We start from the raw sequence: 23952 nt of genomic DNA, 5'->3' as shown, positions 1-23952 counted from the left end.
TGTGTGTGTGTGTGTGTGTGTGTGTGTGTGTGTGTGTGTGTGTGTGTGTGTGTGTGTGTGGGTGTGTGTGTGTGTGTGTGTGCGTGCGTGTGTGTGTGTGTGTGTGTGTGCGCGCGTGCGTGTGTGTTTAGCTGTGTTTGATAATGCAGGTCTTGCTTACAGCTGTTGTGTGTAGCTGCATAAAGGTGTGTGTGTGTGTGCAATTGTAAATTGAGAGAAGAGGCCGAAGGGTGACGTGTTGTTTGTTCTCTAGCTCCTTGCAATTTGTTCGATACATGCTAATTGCTCTAATTTGTCTGTCTTGTTTCTGTTTACCTTTTTATGTCTGTGTGTGTGGATGTGTGTGTGTGCAGTCTCTGGATGGCTTTGTGTTTGTGGTCAGTCAGGAGGGACGCTTCCTCTACATCTCAGAGACAGTTTCCATCTACCTGGGGCTCTCACAGGTAAGGTTACCTCATTCTCCTCTCACACGCACACACACGCACGCACGCACACACACACACACGCAGTCTTGTACCACAGATGTACCCATCAAAATCTCAGGTTTCCAACCTCAATTTTTGTCAATCTTCACCTCGAAATAGTGATGTTAGCTATTTCCCTTATTCTTCGAGAGCCACGGTATATAAAAGAGATTTTCAAAAAGAGCTCGCCCTACTTCAGAGAACAAATATACAACAACGACCCCCCGACTTCTAACTATGTTATTGCTTACATTTCTGTAAACATTTTGCTGCTGCTATTGATGTTTCATTCACACATGTGCTAAAAGTATGAACTACTTTCTGCTGTGACTGCAGTTCATCTAGCCTCATGTAAAAAAAAACCTCCCGGGTCTTTGCAGAGAGCACTGAGGTCCAACCCATGAAAAAGTCACCAAAGTGACTGTGGGTCACTTTGGTGCCCTTCAGATGTCCTTCACTGACCTGCATGAAAACTGCAAATCAAACGTATGTGTTAATTCTGCATGCAAATCCACATTACCAGCTTTGATTCGGAAAAACCTGGTTTTATTTTGAAGATGAGACTTTTTGTGTCCTGGACTCAGTAGCTGCATATCTACTTTTGTGCCTCACACATTAAAGCAACAGGATTTATCTAAGAATGTTAGCTCATGATAAAAAAAGAGAAAATGATTCAAAATGTAGAGTTTTGTATTTTAAATATTTATTTTACATATTTATTTACTGAAGTAACAGTGGTGTGCTCAAAGGTATTCAAGCTTGTCCTCCAGGATTACATCTTTGATTTAATTTATCAAAATAAAAGCTGTTCAATATAGCACCTCTGTTATCAATGTGGTGGGCTCAACAATAGTCAGACGTTTGTTTTTCAAAACATACTTGGAAATATATTGTTCGGGGAGTGGTTTGCCACCTACCCTGTTCATATGACAACACCTAACTTACACTGAAAGTATAATTTTTTTTACTCCATTGTTGATATTTAAGAGTGTTGTTTTAGCGTGACCTGTTAGTGTTAGCACGGTGCGCTAACTGATATGAAAAAGATTGTTTTAGGTTCTGACCGGCAGGTCAGAGGTCAGGGCCAGTCAAGCTGTTTACCTGCTCGTTTCTCTCTACTGCATATTTAATTTAACTTTCACACTTTTCCCTATATTCTACCTCATTTGCTTTTATGTTGTGTCCCCAGGAGTGTGTGTGTGTTTGTCTGACTCGAGCTCATTCCCGGGGTGGCTCTCCTTCTTTTACTCCCTCCCAACTGCTCCAGGTGTTCACCTCTGTTGATTGCCTGTGGCCTCTTGTACTGTGAATGTTAAGTCCTGCCATTTTGCCCAGATGCATAAATAATAACAGTAATTACTGGCCCAGCAATCAAAGTGTCGCCCCAGTGCGCTGGGCCTGTCTAGGGGAACAAATCGATAGGCATCTTAAAAGCCACATTGATTGTAGGGAGGGGGGAAAAACACCAAGGGGGATGGGAAGATAGATAGAGACAACAAGCGAGAGAAAGAGAGGGGTAGGAAAGGAGAGGAGGTGTGATAAGAGAAAGATGAAGAGGGATGGCTACAGCACGAGAGAGGAGGGGAAAGAAAAGTACAATTACAGGAGTAATTGAGTGTATTTTTACATGAAAACTTGCAGTGATTTAGTGTTATTGATGGCAATAAAAAGAATAATGTTGGAGTCCAGACCATAACGCTGTCCTATCCCAGAGTTTAACATTCACATGGCAACTACACAATGAAAAGCAATTGATCAGTGTTAATCATTCTTTTGTCTGTTGTGACTCTACAGTAAAGCCTTTATAACCTACAGGAGATGCAGGCGAAACTCGCAACCTGCATGAAATACTTAAGCCAAGGCAGACAGTTCAAGTGTTTCCCAGGATGGGGCTAACTTTGTATTGCATCTGGTTTTAGAAGACAAGCCTCTGTGCACTTATTGGCATCCTGGTCCAAGGCACCAAAACCCCTGGTTCACTGTTCAAATGTGTGTTTCAGAAAAACTGCAGTATCTTTACATTTAGGTTTTCAAGCCTGCTTTAGATCCTCTTGATGCTAAGCAAAGAAAATAAATGCTTCCTGTGTTTCACAGTTTGATTTAAAATTTTCATGTATCTCAGACTGAATCCATTTTAGGGCTGTTCAAAATCAAGAAAACATTTAATTGTGATTCTATTGCTGACGTTTTTGATGAATATATAGATTGGAGGTAATTCTTGGACTCTTCATAATTTTCTTGTTTTTTTTTTTTAGCAAAACCCAAATCGCATTTTGTGAGCTTCAGCTGTTCAGCCTCTGAAAAGATAAACCAAGTTTATCTCTGACATATTCAGCCCGTCTCTGACGGGCTGAATATGTCACTAGCATGTAGAAGTTTACAAAAGGTTAAAATATGTCAAATAAGAAATATTCAATCCAGACAGTCCTTTGTAACTGCAATAGTGCACACAATATTGCCATGATATTGTGATTCAATATATTGTGTAAATCTAATCTAGTTAAGTTTTGGCCCATCTGAATATTTATGCTTTATACTAAAAATCATCAAATGTCGTCCTGATATCCTAAAAACTGTGAATCAGTCCTTTAATTTTGTTCAGAATAGAAATCTGGGGTTGTTGCTCTAATCTTGGACACTATCTCGGTGCGTTGTTTGACCATATGCTCCTGACTGGACAAGTATGAAATACAATTAAACAACAAAATAAATCATTTTAAGTTAAGACTAACAGGTATTTCTTGATTTTTTTACTTTCTGCCTTATTGCCAATATCATAAACTTTTCACACATTGAAATGTATGTGCTTCTTTAAAAGATCTTTTTTTTTTTACATCTGAAAACACTTTCACCCCTCTTATACAGAACCTGTCTTTTCTACCAGAACAGTCTGATGGGCAAACATCCTCATGCTGTTTATACTTTGATGTAATAATTAGATGAATAATACAATGAATGTGAAAGAAAACCGTACTGAAGGATGACAAGACTCCTTTTATCTCCTTTTAAGTGTCTTAAAATAAATCAAATGTAAATAACTCAATAAATTAACTTAAAAGCCTACAAAGCCATAATATCATCATCTGAGCTTAAAGGAAAACTAATCATGGTTTAGGTAAGCCTTTAAATTTGAGGAAAGGAATAAAAAAATCTTTCTATATTTACTCTGAAATCCTAACAAACGCTTAGTCAGATTTAAAGTGTGGAAAAGATGGTTACACTGCATTCTTTTACACAATGTCTAGGTCATTTAAACCTGCTGCGGAGCCTTTTCAACCTTTCCCCTTTTCAAACAGATGTTAAAACAAACATCTGCATGCTCACTTGTAAAAAAAAAAAAATGTTTACAATGTTAGACCAGAAAGATGATCGGCTAACAGGTGGAGCAGTGACAGGAGAGAAGAGAGAAAGAAAGAAGGAAAAAGAGAGAAGCAGACAGACAATTAAGAGACAGAGAAAATAAAGCGAGGGAATAAGGGAGGAAAAGAGTGAGACAGTGAGTGTGTAAATAGAGCTTAAACGTGCAGTAGGAATGAAATTCGCCCTGGGATTGCCTAGGTAAACAAGGCAGCCGAGGCTTCTGTGGAGACGCTAATAAAACAGAGCTGTTCTTATCAGCTGAGCAGATGGCCTAACCCATCACATCTACTCAAACAGGGCCTAAGCCATCAGCATTCTAATGAAATTATTTATGATCGAAGATTACATTCGAAACCTTGAACACACAACGCCACAACTACCTGCCTAAAAAGACGTGAGCGGGCGGAGATAGCAGGAGGTTCATGATCGGAGAAAGAGGGTGCGAGGGAAGGCGCGAGAGGGAGCGTGCGGAGTGCTAACGGGCGCGAACAACGAAGACGGAATGAAAAAAAAAACATATATACAGAAAAGAAAGGGAGAAAGAATTGAGGGAAGGAGGGAAAGGACAAAACCATTTTGGTATGCTTTGTTGGCGAGTGGAAGGCGGTCGCCGGGGAAAGGGGAAGGACAGACAAACAAACGAGGCTCTGAGTGGAAAAGTAGAACTGGTGGTTTGTTTTAGAGGGCATGTAGCCCCCGTGGATCGACCCTCCCGCTCTGCGTCTCGCATCCCCCTTTTCCCTCCCCACCCCTTCCGACCTGACCCCTCTGCCCCGGCTTACACCCCGGGCCGCTCCCCTGACAGTGGGGTTGCTTAGCCGACTTAGCTTAGGTCAGGCACCTTGACCAAGGGCACAGCCCCGTCTCACCACCCACCCCCCGGACGCCTCTACAGGTATTTATTTATTTGTTTTATTTCCCAGCAATCCTCATATAACATCTCACAGCGGGACAAAGAATGGGGATGAAACAGGAGGAGGAGGAGGCAAGAAAAGGAGAAAAAAAGGATGGAGAAGTAAGAGTACTGTCCAGTGGAAGGGGAAAAAAAGGATAAATAGGCTAAAGAGAAAGGAGGAAGAATGGGAGATGGAGGGAGGAGAGAATTGATCTGCGAATGGTTAGTATGCAGCCCCCCTCCCCCGACGGCCCCCTCCTTCCTTCTTCCCTCTCCCATCAGTCAGTGAAGGCTTCTAGTGTGTTGTGGACCACTGCCCGGATGCCTCATACATATTAAAGCCCCCTGCTATTATTTATATCATGTCTCTCCTCCTCCCCCCACCTTGCTCCATGCCCCTCCACACCGCCATACATACATGCACGTGGATCTCAGTCTGCACACACACACACGCGCACACACACACACAGATGTTCTGACAGACACACACACAATGACAGAAAAAAAAAAAACAGACAGTCTGGTCACATACGCAGCGAAACAGGCGTATGCGCGCTGTGGGCTCGCATACGCGTCCCACACACACACACACTCACACTCAGAGAAATTTGAATGATCTCGGCGTCTCCTCGTGTCTCTCGCTCTCCATCCCATACCTGTTTTCGTGTCTGAGCCCGACTCATCCCCTCGATTGCACCGTCTTTTTCTCATCTTCTAATTTCTGCTTGATCGTTTTTCAATCCCTCCCTCCTGCCTGTGATGGAGTGATATTATTCGGATAGGTCTTAAGCCCCAGTAAAGCCCATAAGGACCTGTTTGTCTCGCTACCTTGTTTTCCAATGCCACAAGGCGGGGAAACTCCGTCTCTTTCATATTGTTTGTCCATTCGGACTCAGGGTTTGTTAAATTTGTCTTTGAATCGGAATAGATCTTGATTTAATTAAATGGGAAAAAAAGCTCCACCTGAGCTTAATCCAAGGAGAGACCGAACAATAATTGTTTTAAAGTATTAATGCTGATATAAAGGCATTAAATGGAGATGAAACAGGAGGAGAACAAATAAACTTAATCTCAGAACAAAAAAGAGTTGTCGCAGAAAAATAATTAAAGTTTGTATACATGCAGAGGAGAAAAGGAATCAGAAAAAATAAACACTTTATTGTAACCATGTTAACATGCAGAAAATATTTATTTCATTTACATTTTTAGCATGAAGAATATTATCTGTATTCTAAAGGCAGCAGAACCTGGAACCAAACTCACTTCAAACTTTCTCTTATTTAGATCATCTAAATTCTCTAATCAAGGAGCAAATTGAATACATTCAATTTGGACAGTAATGTTTGAGCAATGAAATTTGTCCACTAAAGACCCAAAACTGCACATTGTACAGATAGATGTGAAGGGAACTTACTTAATTCACTGATACGCAAGAAAAGAAAGTCAACCAAATGTTTTTAGTTTTAGAGTTATTTCCTTGTTTCCTTAAGATGTTTTTCCACTCACCATTAGCGTGATTGTTTTAAAAACGACTCATCAGTCTGAAACTTTCAAACCATAATCAGAGCTGCAGAAACCTTTTCTGAAAAAAGGAGAAATGTTTAGAGTAGAGAACAATACTCTACGTAGAATAGAGCTTTTTATTGTACAGATGAAAAAGGGAGGCAGACCTAGAATAACATCTGTTTTCTACAAAAGCTGGATTCTTTCTGTTTATCAGTTATCAATTTTAAAAAGGAAAATAAATGAAATCAATCTTTTGTGACAGTACAGGTACATCTAAAAAAAAAAAAAAAGTTAAAAATTTTTTTGTTGCTCATTTCAAAAGGTGAAACTTGTACTCTCAAAAAATATATATTTTGTGTAAAAGTGCAACATTTTTAGAATCATCACACACCCCAAGCTTTTGCTTCCTGCCTTTTGACAATTATGGCTCCCAGGAATCCAAAATCCAAAATTCTGTGTTTCATATCATTTGAATACTGTGAAACAGCTCATTAATGAAAACTCATGTTGATGCACTCTAATCAGCTCAATCAAAACACCTGCACAGGTTTCCGCAGCCTTTAAATGGCCTCTCACTCTGGGTCAGTAGGACACACAGTCATGGAGAAGACAGACGACTGGACAGGTGTCCAGAAGACGGTCATCGACTCCATTCACTAAGAAGAGGGTAAGCCACAAAAGGTCATTGCTGAAGAAGCTGGTTGTTCACAGAGTTCTGTATCCAAGCATATTAACAGAAATGCGATTAGCCCTATTTCTGGTGCATGTTTTCCTTCCACTGAACTTTCTATGAAAATGCTTGGATTTATCACGGTCTGGACAGCTAGCTTCTTAAGCAATGATATATTGTGGCTTAACCTTCAATCATTCAATCAAGTTTATTTGTACAGCACAATTCAGCAACAAGACAGCTTGAAGGTTTTCACATCGTAACAATGTAAAAAAAAGTCAGTGACTTGATATCTGTCAGTTCAGCAACCCTCCTCATGATTGTACAGCTTACTGAGCCAGACTGTGAGACCCCTGCATATTTTTGAGTTAATTAGTTGATTAGGTTGTGACACCATTAGCTTCCAATATTTAACTTTTAAACTATCTACATGATGTATAAGTTTCACTATCTAAAATGTAACAAAAATATTACTTTTTTTCACAATACCTATATATTTTTTTAGATGTACCAAATCCTGCAATGTTTATTACTCTGTATGCAAACAAATATGAACTTAAAGCCATTTTTTTTTATTTATGAAGGCGGACATAACTTTAGCATTTTTTTCACAATCAATGCTGAGAAGGTTGTATTGGTATTTCAAGCTGCTTTTTTCCTAATGTGCATTACTCCGCATATTCTGTTTTTGCTTACACTGTATGTTTTGCAATTTGCAAAATGGACAAGACTCATCATCTTTTTTCTGGGGCATTTCAAAGCTGCAATGAATTTTAGAAGAACATCTATTTTCAAAGAAGCAAAATATTTTTTTTAACCCTAATCAAGTAGTTTAACATAGATGCATAGTGTTGAAAATAAAGTGCCAACGATACAGCATAGGAACTACAATATGAAGATAAAAAAAAAACAAAGAAAAAAATCCATCCTCCTCGTTAAATGAGATAAAATAGAATTACTACATTGATAATCCTGTTTCTTGAACCACCCTTAAATGTCTGCTGAAACTCTCTGGAATATTAGAAGTGGTTTTGTCTGTCACAGTAAAGACAATATTCTCCATGTGAGATGTACAGTCACAGCTGGAAATACTTGAGCGGTGCCAGAGAATAGCGTGCAGAAGACCCAACATGATGCAAACAGTATGCTGAGGGAATGGGAGTGTTTTATTTAAAGCCCTGTGAGGATGCTGGATGTGACTACCCAGACAGTCATAATGATTTATGCTAATGTCTGTGCTACATGTGTGAAAGTAGCATGCAAGGTAGCAGGAAGGAGCAAGTTATCGGTTGGGTTTGTTGAAATGTTCATGTGCAGAGTTTAAAGGAAGCACTGATGTGATGCTAAAAATGCTACTGCAGCACCTTGTAAAGGTGTTCACCTTCAGAAACATTTTCACATTTTGTTCTGCTAGAACCACAAAGTCCAATGTGTTTTATCTGTACCCCTAAATAAATGGAATCATGTTGCTTTCAGAAGTCACCTAGTTAGTAACTAAAACCCACCAGTGTGTAATTTAACCCCGACGTGAAGATCAAGGAGCACACTGGAAAGGTCAGAGAGTTGTAGAGAAGTTTAACCAGGATTGGTTTATAAAGAAAAGTCTTTGAGCATCACCTGCAAACTTACATACAAAGTAATATTAAAGAAACTAGATAACAAGGGCATTAACCAGAGAAGTAGATACTACAGAGATTCATAGATCAAGTGGAGGAATCTGTCGACAAGACATACTTTAGTCACGCACTCTGAAAATCTGACTTTTAGAATAAAGCTGCAAGAAAAAGGTTTTTCTTGCAGCTTGTAAGCTGGTAGGGGACACCAAAACATGCGGAAGAAGGTGCTTTGGCAATAGAAGATCAACTGATAATTTGACCAGTAGGCAAAATGGGAAATTAACACTGGTCCTCACTCTGAACACATCATGTCCACAGTGACACACGGTGGTAGCAGCATTATGATGTGGAATGGCTTTTCTTCAAGTGGGACAGACTGGGAGTTAAGGGGAACTGAATATAGAGCAATCCTGGGAAGAAAAAAAAACTTTTACAGGCTGAAGAAGATTTTAAACTATAGATACAGACAAAGCTGAAGATCAAAACATATCCATGTTTTAGATTGACCTAGTCAAAGTTCACATAAGGAATACATAAGCTCTCTCAATATTTGGCGCCATACAGCTTAATTGACACAGCATACAAATCAATAAATGTATGTCAACTGAATATTGCATTTAAGCAAGCAGAATAAATCAAATGTATTTTCATGCAAACTGAGGCCAAAAGTCTAAAATACCTAATTTTTGCAGTAAAAATATATAGAAATAAATAAAAAAAACCCTATAAAACAAGATCACAAAAACCTCTGAGAAATAAATATTTTGTGCTTTTGTCCATCAGACAGTGAAAAAGAAAATATTCTCCATGTTGTATGCATGTGTTGTCACTAGTGGAAATGCTTGAATTGGCGCCAGAGGAGAGCATGTTGAAGATGCAGCAGGATGCATCATAAGGGAAAGTGAGTGTTTTGTTTAAAGTCTGCTGAGGATGTCGGATAAGACTTCCCAGGTAGTCGTAATGATTTATGTTAATATCTGTTCTACATGTGTAAGCATAGACAGTAGAAATAAACAAGTTGAAATCAGTATGCAGTCCAACAGCAAAAAATATAAACAAGTAATCTGATCAGTTATTAAATTACATCCTGTTTTTATTGCATCTTCCAGAAAAAAAGCAAAGTGTGGCTTGCAGAAGTATTAATGCTCCATGAACACTTTAACATTTCGTTGATTGCAACCACAAATTTCCCTCCACCTGCGTGTAATTTATTATTGATCTCTGTAGAAATCCTGCCATTTGGTGACGATCTCAGAGATCGGCCACTGCATTATAGAACAATCAGACCAAGGAACAAAGTAGACGAGTTTTGTGGAAAAAGGTATGCGTGTTTGGCAACAGTTTTAGATCAATTTATGTTCTTCATCTCCACATCTCTGACAGATGTAATCAAAAGAACTTGTTCTTTTGATTTTATAAAAGATTCTGGCCGTCTCGTCAAACTTCTCTTCCTTTTAGCGGAGGATAGATCCAGTTACTCTGTGATTGCAGATGTTTCTTTAGAGAGAAAAGAAGCAGTATCTGTGTTGATGCTCCTGTAGTCATGCAGGTGATAAATTCCCCCCCCCCCCCTAATGAAAACATATGTTTTGACCAACTTCAGCAACTTAGCCTCCACATTCAGATTTAGACACAGTCACACCATTTTCCACAAAAGCACAAATTCACAGATTGGATTCTGTGAAGTTCCATGGGAACTTTGGCAGCTCTTCTATTTGGGATTTTTTTTTCTCCCATCCCCGCTCTCTCTGATGGGGTTTCCTTCTCGCCCTCCTTCGCCCTCGTTCCTCCGCTCCCTCCTTCTTTACTCTTCTTCCGCTCTTCCCTGGCTGTGATGTCCTTGAGGACCAGCTGAAGCTCCCATAAAGCCTGCAGTAAATGGCTCTAATCCGGTAATAAATGGCTGTGTCCTACAGACAAGGGTGTGAGGCTGCTGTGGCCGTGGGTTTTATCAGATGGAATGGTTTTGCCACACAGACACACACGATGCGGAAACACACAAACATTCACAGATGTAACAGAAGCTGCATACCATAATAGAAGGCCTTTACACCCCGATATTGTTTCCTTCTCTCTCTCTCTCACACACACACACATGCACACTCATTTATACACCTTCAGATGGAATCACAGCGTCTTAGATTGTGCAGCTTTTATGGATGCCATGCAACAGCAGCACCATTATTACCTTTAAATGATTAGAGATGCGACTGTGATGTATTATGATGATAGCATCGTGTGGAGCTGTTGCACCACTCTTTATGCCGGCTGGCGAAGACTGTAACTGAAAGAGGGAGCAGTGAGGGACACAATAGGAAGAATAGTAATGTGACCTTTTTAGATAGTTGGGAGTTCACCTGTATTTAATCAACAAATACAATTGATTTTTATCTCTCCGGGTTTTATTTGTGTACCACTGTAGTGACATAGCCCTCTGAGGCTGGATTGTGTTATGTGTGTGTGTGTGTGTGTGTGTGTGTGTGTGTGTGTGTGTGTGCATGCGTGTGCGTGTGTGTAAGATGGGTGGGGGGATGTCTTACAACCTCCTCATTCCTTGTTGAGTAGTAACCCAGAGCGGTGCTTTCATTTTCCTGTCATAACATATATTGATTTTTTTTTTCCCCCCTACCCATGTGTGTGAGCTGTACCTGCACACGCGTAGGTGTTTGTGCTCTAAGCGTTGGACTCTGATGGGTGGCTGTGCCTCCGTTCAGGTGGAGCTGACCGGCAGCAGCGTGTTCGACTACATCCACCCTGCGGACCACGTGGAGATGGCCGAGCGGCTGGGGATCAAGCCGCATCTGCGGGCCGAAGCCGGCTGCCACATGGCCCCCGACAGCGCCTCCAGCGCCGCCTCCACCTCTTCACTAGCCGGTACCCCTGAGCCTGGTACTTTTTGTCCCCGTAATAAGCAGCTAAATTTAGATTTTTGCGGTTTCCCTAAGCAAAGTCTCTCTCCACGTAATAGAGCGGTGGTATTTTTTTTCTGTCTTTGTTTATCAGTCGTTATAATGGTATTTTTTATCTCTGACAGCAGGTCCCTCCAGTCCTCATTCTGCTGCTGACGAGCCTCCAGAACGTGGCTTTTTCATCCGGATGAAGTCCACACTCACCAAAAGAGGCCTGCATGTCAAATCCTCTGGATACAAGGTAGCTACAGAGGAATTCACCGTAATCTCAAGATATTTATTCAGTAGGTAGAGGGTACAGTTTCATACAGATCACAATATGCCTGTTGGCTGAAATAGAGGAAGTGCTGTTATTGCCAGTTTTTGAACAATCTGGATTTTCTTGACTGGTTACAGATTTCCAGTTTTATTTTTTATTTTGTTTGATTTGCCATCTGCCGTTTTACCAATTCTGATATTTTCGAGTATTATAACAAGTAAAAAACAAAAGCAAATGCTGCAGGTTATCTGATAGATGTAATAGTATTGTATTCAAGATTAAATTGCAAGTAGCCACATTTTTGCATTAAAGCCTATCATAGATTAAAGGACATGCCCATAACCTTTATCTCTTTTTTTTAAATAAACTTGATGTGCATCGAAGTGCATCCTGTCGGTCGATGTGGTTTTATATTGGAAATAGTCGGAGATCTTAGTTTTTATGCTTTCTATAACTCGGGAGATGAATTTAGATATTTCATTGTTCAACCTGCAGATCAGAGCCAGTCTCTGGCAATGCATGTGTTTTTTTTGTTTGTTTTTTGTTTTTTTTTTCAGCATCTGTAGCATTTTCTTCAGCTGTACGGAGCATAGAGGCCTCTGGGTAACTTTGCCCCCTCAACAATTTGTGCTCTCATTTTTACCCATGAGTTGCCATTTTGTCCCTTCCTAATTGCATTTTGTACCTACAATAATTTCACACCCAGATTACTCAGTTGTGGAAAAAATGCATTGACAGTCATAAAATGCTCACACAGTATGCATAATTTAACTTAGTCGTTTATTATTTTCAGGCTAGTTGCATTTATTTTGTTCGGGTGACAAAATCAGCCAGAAAAGTATCTTACAGATAAAATGTGGAACACACTAGTTGCATTTATTTGGCTCTTATCTTCGTTTGACCTTTTGAGTTTTATGAAATATGACAGCTTGTGTCCCCTGATTAAGGAAAAGACGACTTCCTGATGACAGATATATTTTTTGTCCTACCGTCCCATAACTACGAGATAATTACAGAAGGCTGGTGCCAAACTTGGTGCCAAACATCCAAAAACAGCCAAGTTGTAAAAAAAATTAAAAAAGCATTGCCCATCACACTTTTTAGTTTACAGTGTGATGAGCATCATTTCTGTTTATTTATTCAACTAATTAATGTTCAGACAAATGTTATGGACAACTTTTCTTAGAATTATGATTATTATTAAGTCAATTTATCTTAACAAAAATAGGAAAACATTTTTCAGTTTTAAATAGAAACAGTAAAATAATCTTGTACGTTTTCACAAAACATTTTTTTGATACTCTGACGCTACAAAATCTATGAAAATTTTACCTCAGGCAGTCTCAGAGAATCCAGAGAATAAACAGCAGAGATCGAAAGAGTATAAAATTATTGTTGTGAAGCAAAAGTACAGTTACTTTCATAAACTTTTTTCCCTCGTAAAAGTTTCATTTAAATAAAAGTTAACTTAGCCAATGCAAATTACAACCTCAAGCAGCAGATAAAACTGGTCCCATTGACATTTGATGTTAAAATATTGTACAGAATGTTTACTTGGTCACAGATTTATTTCCACCAATATTATGTTTACCTATTTTTGGTTGGATCAAAGTCTCTAGATTGTGTTTCTTGCTGCCCAGAGTTTCACAGCAGTCTCGTTTCATGGCTCTGACCTTATCACACACTAAACCAACTCACCTCGCGGAGTCCACCGCTCCCGCAGCTGTAATGTCAGACACCAGCTCCGTTCTTGTTTTGGTATTTTGTTTACAGCATTCACCCCGTCCAATTATTCAGTTCGATCTCCACTTGGATGTGTCGATGCGTTAGTGTGTGCTCCTACCTGGCTCTGTTTTTAAGGGCCGCGCTCTCTGCTTGTCAGGTCATCCACGTGACCGGCCGGATCCGCTGCCGGCCCGCACTCGTCCCGGGTTCCACGCGCTCGGTCCGTCGCCCGATGGGCCTGGTGGCTCTCGCGCACACGCTCCCGCCCTCCACGCTCAACGAGGTCCGCATGGAGAGCAACATGTTCGTCTTCCGAGTGAACATGGACTTGCAGGTCACATATTGTGAAAACAGGTAGCTTATTTTATTATCATGAATTTTTGTGCGGACAATAAGTGCCACCGCACGTTTGCCCAACGTGTGAATGTTTGTTTTATGTAGTTTTTTTCCTTTCTGGAGTGCGCCCACATTCATGTTTTTTCATGAGCGCCTGGCAGAATCCCCAGCCAGCTGGTGGTTTTTAGAAAATACATCTGCTTCTGTTTAGTTGACAAATTAGTTTTTTTTTTTTTTTTGTTTGGTTAGTTTTTTTTTTATCCATTGCTCCACAGGATCTCAGAGTATATGGATCTGACCCCAGCGGAAGTGGTGGGAAATACCTGTTATCATTTCGTCCATGTGGAAGATCTGGAAAATATCCGGCAGAGCCACGAGGACCGTGAGTCTCACACACATTTCCACATGCAGCTTCTCTGACTAGTGATATCGGGATGCCATAGGTGTGTGTTGTCTGGTTGTGCAAGGCGCCCTCTGCTGCCACATTTCTGAACTAACCAACTTCTTCTTTCTCACCGTCAGTGCTGAGGAAAGGCCAGGTGGTGACAGGCTATTACCGCTGGCTTCAGAGGAGAGGAGGTTACCTGTGGATCCAGTCCACTGCCACCGTCTCCATCAATCACAAAGCCCCCCATGAGCGCAACGTCATCTGGGTGAACTACGTCCTGAGGTTGGTCCAGCAGCTGCACATTCGCAGGCTCTTATCAAATAAAGCTGTTTGTTACATGCGGACAATATTCTGCCTGTGTGAAGAAATCCTTTCAGTGGAGGAGAATAGGTGATGAAACATGCAGGGATTATCGGTGGAGATTTGGAGGTTACTCAGAAAGTACTGACTTCAAAGCATATTATTTTTGAGCTTGTTAAGTCTGACAGCCTTAACACAAACTGTTGAAATGAAGCACGACTTAGAAATATAAGTGCTTTCATTATTTTTAAAGATACCTGACAACGAGAGAGAGAAAAAGCAAAGTGTTGGAGAAACCAGAAATTTACGGGGGTTTTTTTTTCTAAGTTCTCCCTTTTGTTTCTTCAGTCCACAGAATATTTTCCCAAAAGTCTTGTTAATTATGAAGATGTTTTCTAGCAAATGTGAGATAGCCCTTTACATCAGTCTTTTTATTATTGTTTAATTGTGATACTGACACAAAATTCAGGCCTGGTCAGACTAAAATTATTTGCTTGATCGTTGGGTGTGCTTGCATCTGTGCCGCCTTTAAAAAGTCTGCAGTACATACATCACAGAGAAAACTAAACGAGAATGCACAATATGCAACTTTGTTAATCTACTTGTTGTATTTTATATAGAGGAGTAGGCAGCTTACCGTGTTGAATAAACAAAAGACGGGTGCAGAAGTTCATTAGACTGTAATGTGTGATGCGTACGCAGCTGCGCTCCTATCAATCACACATCCCAGATGATTTGCACTTGACTCACCCTGTGGCTACAACAAGTGGAAAAATGGAGCAGGAAGATTTTAAATAAATCTAAAAACAGGAGAAGTTATACTGCTTACTAAGACTATGCTCTAAAAACTAAAATATAATTAAAATAAAATGTCGGGTCTACTTGGGGCTCTGGCCTGTAATTAAATTTATGGGATCAGGTTCTGATACAATGCCTACAGGCTCAGGCCAAGTCAGGCTGGATTTTTTTTTTGTCCCAGTCTAAACTTTACTCTTTATATGTTGTTCCTTTTGTCACAGATTTGCTACCGTTTTTGGTGATTTCTGTCCAGGGAAGTTTCATCACTGTTTCATGTTTTCTTCATGTATGGATAAAGTGGGCTACCGAATGCTCAAAACATTGGAGAAGGTTTTGCAACACTTCCTAAAGCAACACATGTCATCGGCACTGTTCTTCATCGTTCCATTTCCTTTAGACTGGTGCACGTTGCATTGCATTTTGAGAGCTTTTAGCCAACTTCATGCTGTCAAGACAGGTTCTTTTTCTGTAATTTATGGATTCTTCACGTCTGATTGTAATCATTTAATAAAGGGGGCATTTTAACTTTCACACGGGGCCAGGTGGCTTTGGATTTCCACCTAATGAATTAATCAAATCATCGTTTGAAAACTGTGTTTACTTCATTCTTGTCTGAATGACAAAAGCAATGTTTGTTACTTTGTGGAGGTTGTCTAGAGTAAAGGTATGGGGGATTTTTGCAAAGGAACTGCAGATCGGAATCTCATTTTATCTTCATCGTCACACCTTTTTCTTCTTTCAAAAACTATGTTTTAAAAAATACAGAAAAGATTATTTTAAAAGTTACTTTGAATCAGTCAGTACGGTGTTTGAAAGTCCTAGTAGTTTCTGTGGTGTGATCCAACATTATTAGTATGCAGCAATATAACAATGCCTTCTTGTTATTCAGCTCTGTTGCTCTGAATTAGCAGATATGATCCTATTGAAAAGCTTTTAGGCTGAAATGCAACATTTCAAATGTCTTCACCTTGTTTTTAAATATAAATTACCTTTTAAATGTTGTATTACTCTTGGTTATGTCTTAATGTATTTCATACATACACACAAGCGCATCCAGAGTAGCTAAATGCTGGCTCTACAGCGAGGCAGTCAGACAAAAACAAGAGGAGTAGGCTGAATTTCAATGCTAATTAGACTAAAGCTATATAATTAGTACAAATGGATGTCAGAATTTTAGGTCTGAATGGTGTTTTAGTTAATTAGTGTTGTAATTACAAGAGCTCATTAACTTCTCGAACAGCCTCCCCTACTTGTCGGAGCTTAACTTTGTATAGGTGGGCTGCTAAATGGGACGCCGTGTGCGTTTTTGTGTGCGTGGCGATGCGTATGTTTGTTTATTAAGGACTGTTTAAGGGGCCGGGGGTGTGTTAGACAGAGGTTAGAAGCAGCTGAGGTAGTTTGGCTATCGGAGGCAGTTATTTGCCTGATTATATGTTGTTCCTGTCTCTAAGTATTCACTCAAACTAGTGCTGCTGCTTTTTTTTTTTTTTTACATAAGTGGATTTAAGTGGTTGATCATTTGTTCATCTCTCTCTCCTCTCTTTCCATCCAGTCGAACTGAGATGCCCGACACTCCCTTGGATCTGCTGCAGCTACCGGAGAGCATAAGAGCGGAGAGACTCCGAGTCAGCTCGTCCCCCACCGACGGCTCCCCGCAGGCCCGAGGTAGTGCACATGACTTGTCATGCGTGTGGAAAATACTAGTTTCTTTCAAAAGTATTCACACTTTTGAGCGTTCTAGCTATTTGTCACGTTACAGCCACAAATGTCAAGGGGTTTTAATGGTATTTTATGTGATAGAGAAGCAGATAAATAGTACAAATTTGTGACGTGGGAAGGAAATAAGTCTGAAAAGACGGCATGCATTTGTATTCAGCCTCCGTTTTATACCACTGGAAATCAAATCCAGAATCCAGGAACTGCTAAAATTTGATGCAACACCTTGTTTGTTTACATAATGTGAAGAAGAAAATTCTTCTCCAGATGTATTATACATTTCCCAGGCACATAGTGCCATTTTATAGGTCATTTTATTTATTTATTTAAGGCAATTTTATTTATATAGCACATTTTCAGCAAGAAGGCATTTCAAAGCGCACAATCAGTTAACCATCTTATCTTCAATTGTTATAAAAAATGCTGCCAAACATTTGACTTTGCAATTTAGCATTTTTGAAATTGGGCCTCTGTCTCTTTAAGAGGCTCCTGCTCTTTCTGACACTCCGCCTTCAGCATGATAACATTTCTCAGTTAAGCCTTTGACAACATTGTCAGCAGCGTTGCACTCAAAAGTAGTTTGAACGATGAGCTCAACACTTTAATAAGCGTAGTCAGCTTGGCGCATGGAAGTGGCAGCGTCATGATGTGGGGATCTATTTCTTCAGCAGGGACAGGAATGATGTGTGCAGGGAAATTCTGGACATATCTGATGCCAGCTTCAACCCATTTGACTCTGTGAAGTGCCTCCTCTCCTCATCAAAATTTCTTTTCCTGCTCAGGTCAACCACCGGTGAAGAATGTCGGAAAGAGCGACCCTGACAGCAAAGGTAGAGAGAAATTTGCTGCCCCCGCCGTCCAAACAGAGGAAAGGAGGAAGCGCCTGCTGAGGTCCGACTACGAGGGAGCGCCTCCGGAGAGCCGCCGTCGCCTGGAGGAGCTACGGCACACGGAGGAAGTGGTGTCGGCTTCCTCAGACCTCGCAAGCGAAAGCGAGGGCGAGGAGGAGGAAGAGCCGGAGTGGGAGCAGGGGGGCGACAGCGACAGACTGAAGCAGGAAGACAGCGGGGGAGGGGGCAAACAGGGCAGAGGAGGGGACGCCCCGACCGGAGGTGACAGAGCGGGCCGGGTGCACAACGGCCGGGCCGTCATCCAGCAGCTGAAGAGCGTGGTGGCGCCGTCCACGGTGCCGCAAAGTCCCACCATCAAGACTGAACACGAAGTCCTGTCCACCGGAGGGCGCTGGGGGTCCCACACGCACGCCTCTCAGCCCCAGCCGACGCACGCGCACACGCCGTCCAGCAGCCTAAACGGCGATAGCCCCACCACCCCGATCCCGGACTCCTCGTCCAGCAGCGAGGCGCCGCCAAAGGGCCTGTTCACCCCTCCGTCCCCCGCCCTGTCCCCCGCCATGTCCGTGTCTTCCCCACAGCCCCGCGAGGACAGGGCCGTCTCCGGGATAGTGAGCCGCGGCGCTGCGGGCGGCGGCACCGGAAACGGACCCGACTTCGAGCTGCTCCAAAGACTGGCGGGCGGCGCGGCGGGACGGGTCCTCTTCCACCCCCTCGCCCTCGGCCCGCAGGGCCCTCAGAGCCTCTACGCCCCCAGCACCATCCGCTACGCTCCACCGGAGCTGCCCCCCACCCACCACCACGGCGGGGGCCACGGCGACAGCCTGCAGCTACGCTCGGACCACCACAAGGGACCCCCGCCGACCTTCTTCCCGCACTTACAGCGGCTGGCCGGGCTGCCACCCTTCAGCGGTTTCTCACCGTCTGACAGCCCTTTCTCCTCCGGCCTGCCTTTCTGTATGAACGGACTGAGGGGGGCCGCGGGCACGGAGGAAGACTGAGCCTCACCGGGGGAGAAGGAGAGAGGAGAAAATCAAAAATGAAGTGACATGACAGACCGAGAGACACTGCGAAAGGGCATGAAAGACAGAAATGGCCTCTGAGGACGTTACTAATTGGACAATGAGCTGAGTAACTGCAGTCTTGAAGAACGCGATACAAAAATCTACGGCGAACCAGTGACAGCAGCTCTCAGAGAAAACCGAACACGGACACTTTTGATTGGCTGTCCCTGAAGACGTCTCATCTCCGCAACAGTACAGAACTCTGCTCTGTCCTTCTCTAGACGACCGCGTTGCTTTCTGTGTCTCTTCCACTTTGGAGAAGCCATACTGTACATAGCTACGAACGAAACCGCGAAGACCCTCAGCTTACATCCATGTCACTTTTACTCCAGTTAAACCAGTAGGAGGAGGAGGAGGAGGACTCTTGCCAGTGAGAGGACAAAAAGAGGCGTTTGGAGTAAAATGTTTTTATCATTGCAGTATTATAAAAGTATCTCTTCCACTGGGTTTCCCTTAATATAGATAGAGATGACCTTTTGATGTTTTATATCGGATCTCTGAAAGATATTACAGGAGCGTTCATCAGTCAGCCATACTTAAAGCACAGTGTTGGGACAAAGCCGTGAGTAACGTGGTCCCAGACATTCCAGTATTATATAAAGAGTGGAAAACTGCATCACAGACAGTTGTCGTTTGAATATAAGATGGTAATTTGTTTGACTAAGTGTTAATTATAGTATATCCTTTATGAAGCCGAGGTTGTGTTTGTGTATGAAAGCCATACCGTTTATTTTAATTTTTTTTAAAACATGAATTCATTGACGTAGGTTCTTTGTTTCCAAACAGACAAATTAACATAGTTTTATTGGATGTGAAATGTCATCCATTTTTCTTTTCTTTTTTTTTTTTTTTTTTTGAAAAAGTATATTTCTGAGAATGTTTAGAGGAGGACGTGGTTCAGGACAGAAGTGTTTTTGTCACCTGGACCTCTTGTGTTTTTTATGAGCACTTACTGAAATTTGTTCTGGTGTGAACTCAATGCACTTGGTGACTCGGATGTTTGATCCTGTTAAAACAGAAAAACAACAGAAGTGGTCGTTAATAATATAGACTGACTACAGAGCACTGAAGGGGGGAGAGGGGCGGCGGTATTTGTGTAAAAAAAAAAAAAAAGACAGGTCGATAAATAGACCCTTGTGGTCATTAAAATATGACCATTTGGGGTCGATAAAACAAAACTGTCAACTCGGTATAGGGTTTTAAATTAAAGTAGAGAAACGGGGCTCTCAGCGTTAATTAGCATCTCTGGTAAAGATGTGAAGTCATCTTTTATTGCAGCGGCATAAAGCCGCAGTAAATACCTGCTTTTAATTTGAATGTTCAGATTTAATTTAATATTCAGAGAGTATTAAATACAAAACGCCCGACGTTGTGAAGTAATCGGTCGCCACAATTAGTGATCCCCTGAAATAAATGCGACAAAGGCAGCAAACAAAAAACGCGTTCTCCCCTTTTTTGAAATTTGTAAGATCACAAAGCGACTGTTGGGTTTGGGGCACTCGATAGAAGAACGCTCCTGTTGCTGCACACTGCTGATCAGCTGGCTGAAAAGTATCCTGCTACACTTTGCTCACCATTATAGGGATGACAAATTCAGCTGTTCACAGTTATTCATAAAGTAAGGAAAGATGTACTTATTGTCATTATCGCTCAGATGGAATGCCAAGATTGAGTTGCAGCATAAAATATAATAATACAAGTGGAGAAAAATGGACAATCATCATTCTGCATAAACTAAACGATCGTCACTCATGACTAATATTAAAATACTGAAATTGGAGTCACAAAAAGGTTGAATAAATGCTTTATAGTGAGAAAAAATGGTTAAATATCCTATGCAGTAAGCACTTGAATACTAAATTTAGCTGGTGTTTATTCTGTCAGTTTGCTTTAGTTTACGTATCAAAATTGGAGTAAAACAATACATGTTGCGGATACCATTGCTAGAATTGAAGTATCAGTGGATTACATAAAATTAAAAGGGTTAGGCAATTAATCAGTGTTTTATGTATTCTCATACCAACCCACATATGCAAGGGATTTACGTAAATAATTAGGTAAATTATGACGCCGTAGTGTTAGTTTTCTTCTTTTACTGAAAGGGATTTGGAGATTTAAACATAACTCCAGAGAAGAGCTAATCAGGTAGATCTGCTATAAAAAGACGTGTAAATGCTGGATCATCAAGATGGAAAAAGAAAGTTTAAAAAAGAACAATGTGGTTTAAAACCTGTCAGAGTTACATACTGGCCCATGCTGATTAAGTCATTTTAAACAATAATCTATGATCTATTCCTGGGTTAAACATACAAGGCAACATTCAGACCCAATTTCTCTTTACTACTTTCTAAAAGGGAAAAGACAGGAGAAAAGCAGGAAATGGACAAAAAAAGAAAAGCTTCTCAGCTAAACTTTCCCACAGTCAGAGCAAGGATTAAAACGTTTACCTGAAACAAAACTAAGCTGGAAACGTCCCTCAGCTCATCTTACCACCATGTACAGTTAGCAGGATGCTAAAGCATAACTTGCAGTTTTTCATTTCTGCAATGAAAGATGAAATCATTTTAAACCTCTTTACACATCTTTATCAAGGATGCCAATTAATGTTGCGGGTGGCTCAAAGTGCAAAAAAAAAAAGAAAAAAGTTTGGTTTATACTAATTAAAAGGCTTTTCAAGGTCGAGAAAAAGGCATTTTCTACTTTTCGATTTGTGCTCGTGCCAAACGAGACGCTCGAGATCGAAGAGTGTGCAATTTGAAAACGTTAAAATCCTAAAGTTTGACATTTTTCACAAAAAGAATCTCTGCAATAATGCATCCAGTGCTTAACGCATTAAGTACTCCGTAAATTATATTTTAAAAAAAGAACTAAACGATTGTTTCTTAGCACTTTGGAATGAGGTCTTTTTGCACCTAAAACACAGGAGAAAAAAATGTCAAAAGCTTGGAATATTGGGGGGCTGTTTTTTTTTTTTTTCTTCTTTTGCCTTCACAATGAGATTATAGTTTAGTCTCCGCTGAGGATTTAGTTCACACACAAACCTGATGTCCAATGTTTGGGGAGGGAGAAACCGTTCAATCTGCTGTGTGCAATACACGCATATGTTGTAGCCGCCACAAACGCCGAGTGTGGGAGCGCACTTGTTCTCGGATGTTTACCAGTGTAAAACTGCGAGTGTGGATGCGGTTCTGAGTGTGTGTGTGTGTGTGTGTGTGGGTGTCTTTTTGTTTCGGTCTTTTGTTCTCGTTGTTGCCGAATTTTAAAAAAAAAGAGAAAAAAAAAAGAAGCTAACCCCTATGCCCATCACTGTGAATCTAACATCATCCTTCTCACATGTTTGTGAATATGTCAGCCGCCAACCATCGAAGAAAATGAACAAATGTAAAGAGCAAAAAAAATAAAATAAAAATGATGCAGATGACGATAACAATAAAATATTCCAGTAGAGGAGCACAAGTATAGATTTTGTCGTATTTTCTTCACTCCTGCACATATTTCAACCTAATTAGAGTCTGAAATATATTAAAGCCTGGCAGACACTTTAAAGATGAGCACGCTCATCCTCATTCATACTCGCATTTTGAAAATGTGTCATTTTTCTACACACATCTTTATGAATATATGACGCAGCTTTTTAGCACATTTACACTCCCTTAAAATATTTATTTTCTTTCAGATTTGTCACATTTTATGTATCACTCTTGACCATATTACACTTTGATTTGATGTTGGCAAATCAAAGTGATGATACACATTTTATAATTATGAAGAGCAGGGGAATTTTTTCCCATGGTTTTTAAATTGTTGATTTTTTTCTATTACAAATCAAACATAAAGTAGTGTGCACTGACATTCACCACGTTTTTACTATATTTTGTAGAACAACCATTCTCAAAATTACAGCTGCGAGTATTTTGGGGTGATTTTCTTTTTGCTTTCAGCATCTACAGTCTTTTTATATTTTTTCATCAGTTCTTCCTCTTACAGCAGTTCAAGCTTAGAGCATTTATGAAGTTTGGTTTCCAAGTCTTGCCAATAATTCTTAATTTGATTAAGGTCTAAGACATCCTGTTTCTGCCAAAGCATGATGCTGCCATCTTCTATAACTTAGTGAAGTTTACCAATTTAAATTTATACCAGAAAGTTTAATTTAAGTCTCTCAGTTCACCTGGTTGCTGCATCTCCTACAGAGTTTGTGAGGAACTGATGTTTTCTTTCAATTCACAGAAAAGCAACAATGTGTTGCTTTATTAACTGCAATCAGAGTAAAGTTTATCATGAAGGCCTTCACAGAACAACAGCTTTTATACGGGGAGTAATTACACACCGACTCTCTTTACTAATTAACCGACTTCTCAAGGTGATTATTTAATAGATTTTACTTTAAGGTACCAGAGTAAAGGGGGAGCTGAACATAAATCCACGCCAAACTTTTCTCATTGCTATTCATAAAAACCCATCTATCATTTTCCTGACATCTCCAGTTATGCTTGACGTTGAGTTCATAAAATCCCCTCTGAGGTTTTTAGTTAGTTAACAAAATGTGAGAAAGTGCCAACAAAACAACATATGCAAACAAACAGGAGGGAGCAAGAAAAGTATATACGAAGAATATCTGTGTTCCTCCATATGCATGTCCGTGTATTATCAAAAGACCAAGTGGACAATCTTTTTATTTCCCTAAAGTGGACAAAACAATATAAATCCTTAATAAACGGGCAGCATGTGGAGCAGGTGGGAGCAGCCCCCCTGGCAGGGCATCGCCCGAGAGCTCCGGATTCAGGAAACACTCGGCCGCAAATTGGTTTGGAAATGAACACAAAGGCGTCTCACTTATGAGAAACTATATATGCAGGCACGCGTCGCAATGTATGCATGCGTGCGCGTGCGGCCGCGCGCACGCTTTGCATGCGTCTTGCTGAATGCGTTATGTGTGTGTTGTCTGAAGCAGCCCCAGGGAGGGGCTCTGACATTGAAGACGGGTTAAATCCTGTTTTACATTCAAGTGGCAGGCCCTAGTTCATTAGAGTGAGGATCATTCCTCCTCAAGACCAAAGGAAGCGCATACTAAACAAGAGCAGTTGTTGGGGAGAAA

The 23952-nt window shown here is 40.9% G+C and overlaps 1 protein-coding gene across 11 annotated transcripts in view; it reads left to right on the top strand.

The window, feature by feature from the left end:
- The window catches only part of npas1 (neuronal PAS domain protein 1), a 94260-nt gene extending 71944 nt beyond the window's left edge, over nucleotides 1-22316 (top strand). For 8 of the 11 annotated variants that reach the window (XM_008425730.2, XM_008425732.2, XM_017308352.1 and 5 more), the window contains 8 exons: nucleotides 354-443; nucleotides 11226-11400; nucleotides 11546-11661; nucleotides 13562-13758; nucleotides 14016-14122; nucleotides 14263-14410; nucleotides 16779-16891; nucleotides 17725-22316. In XM_008425730.2, the coding sequence (XP_008423952.1) occupies nucleotides 354-443; nucleotides 11226-11400; nucleotides 11546-11661; nucleotides 13562-13758; nucleotides 14016-14122; nucleotides 14263-14410; nucleotides 16779-16891; nucleotides 17725-18794 (2016 nt within the window). In that variant the 3' untranslated portion in view covers nucleotides 18795-22316. The remainder of the gene's footprint in view (nucleotides 1-353; nucleotides 444-11225; nucleotides 11401-11545; nucleotides 11662-13561; nucleotides 13759-14015; nucleotides 14123-14262; nucleotides 14411-16778; nucleotides 16892-17724) is intronic. The other 3 variants (XM_017308355.1, XM_017308354.1, XM_017308353.1) reach the window with 3 other exon arrangements.
- The last annotated feature ends 1636 nt before the right edge of the window (nucleotides 22317-23952 follow it).

This window comes from Poecilia reticulata, linkage group LG13 (genome assembly GCF_000633615.1).
Source record: "Poecilia reticulata strain Guanapo linkage group LG13, Guppy_female_1.0+MT, whole genome shotgun sequence".
Classification (NCBI taxonomy): domain Eukaryota; kingdom Metazoa; phylum Chordata; class Actinopteri; order Cyprinodontiformes; family Poeciliidae; genus Poecilia; species Poecilia reticulata.
The sequence above is the reverse complement of the archived record's forward strand: the minus strand, read 5'-3'. Positions and strand labels throughout refer to the sequence as shown.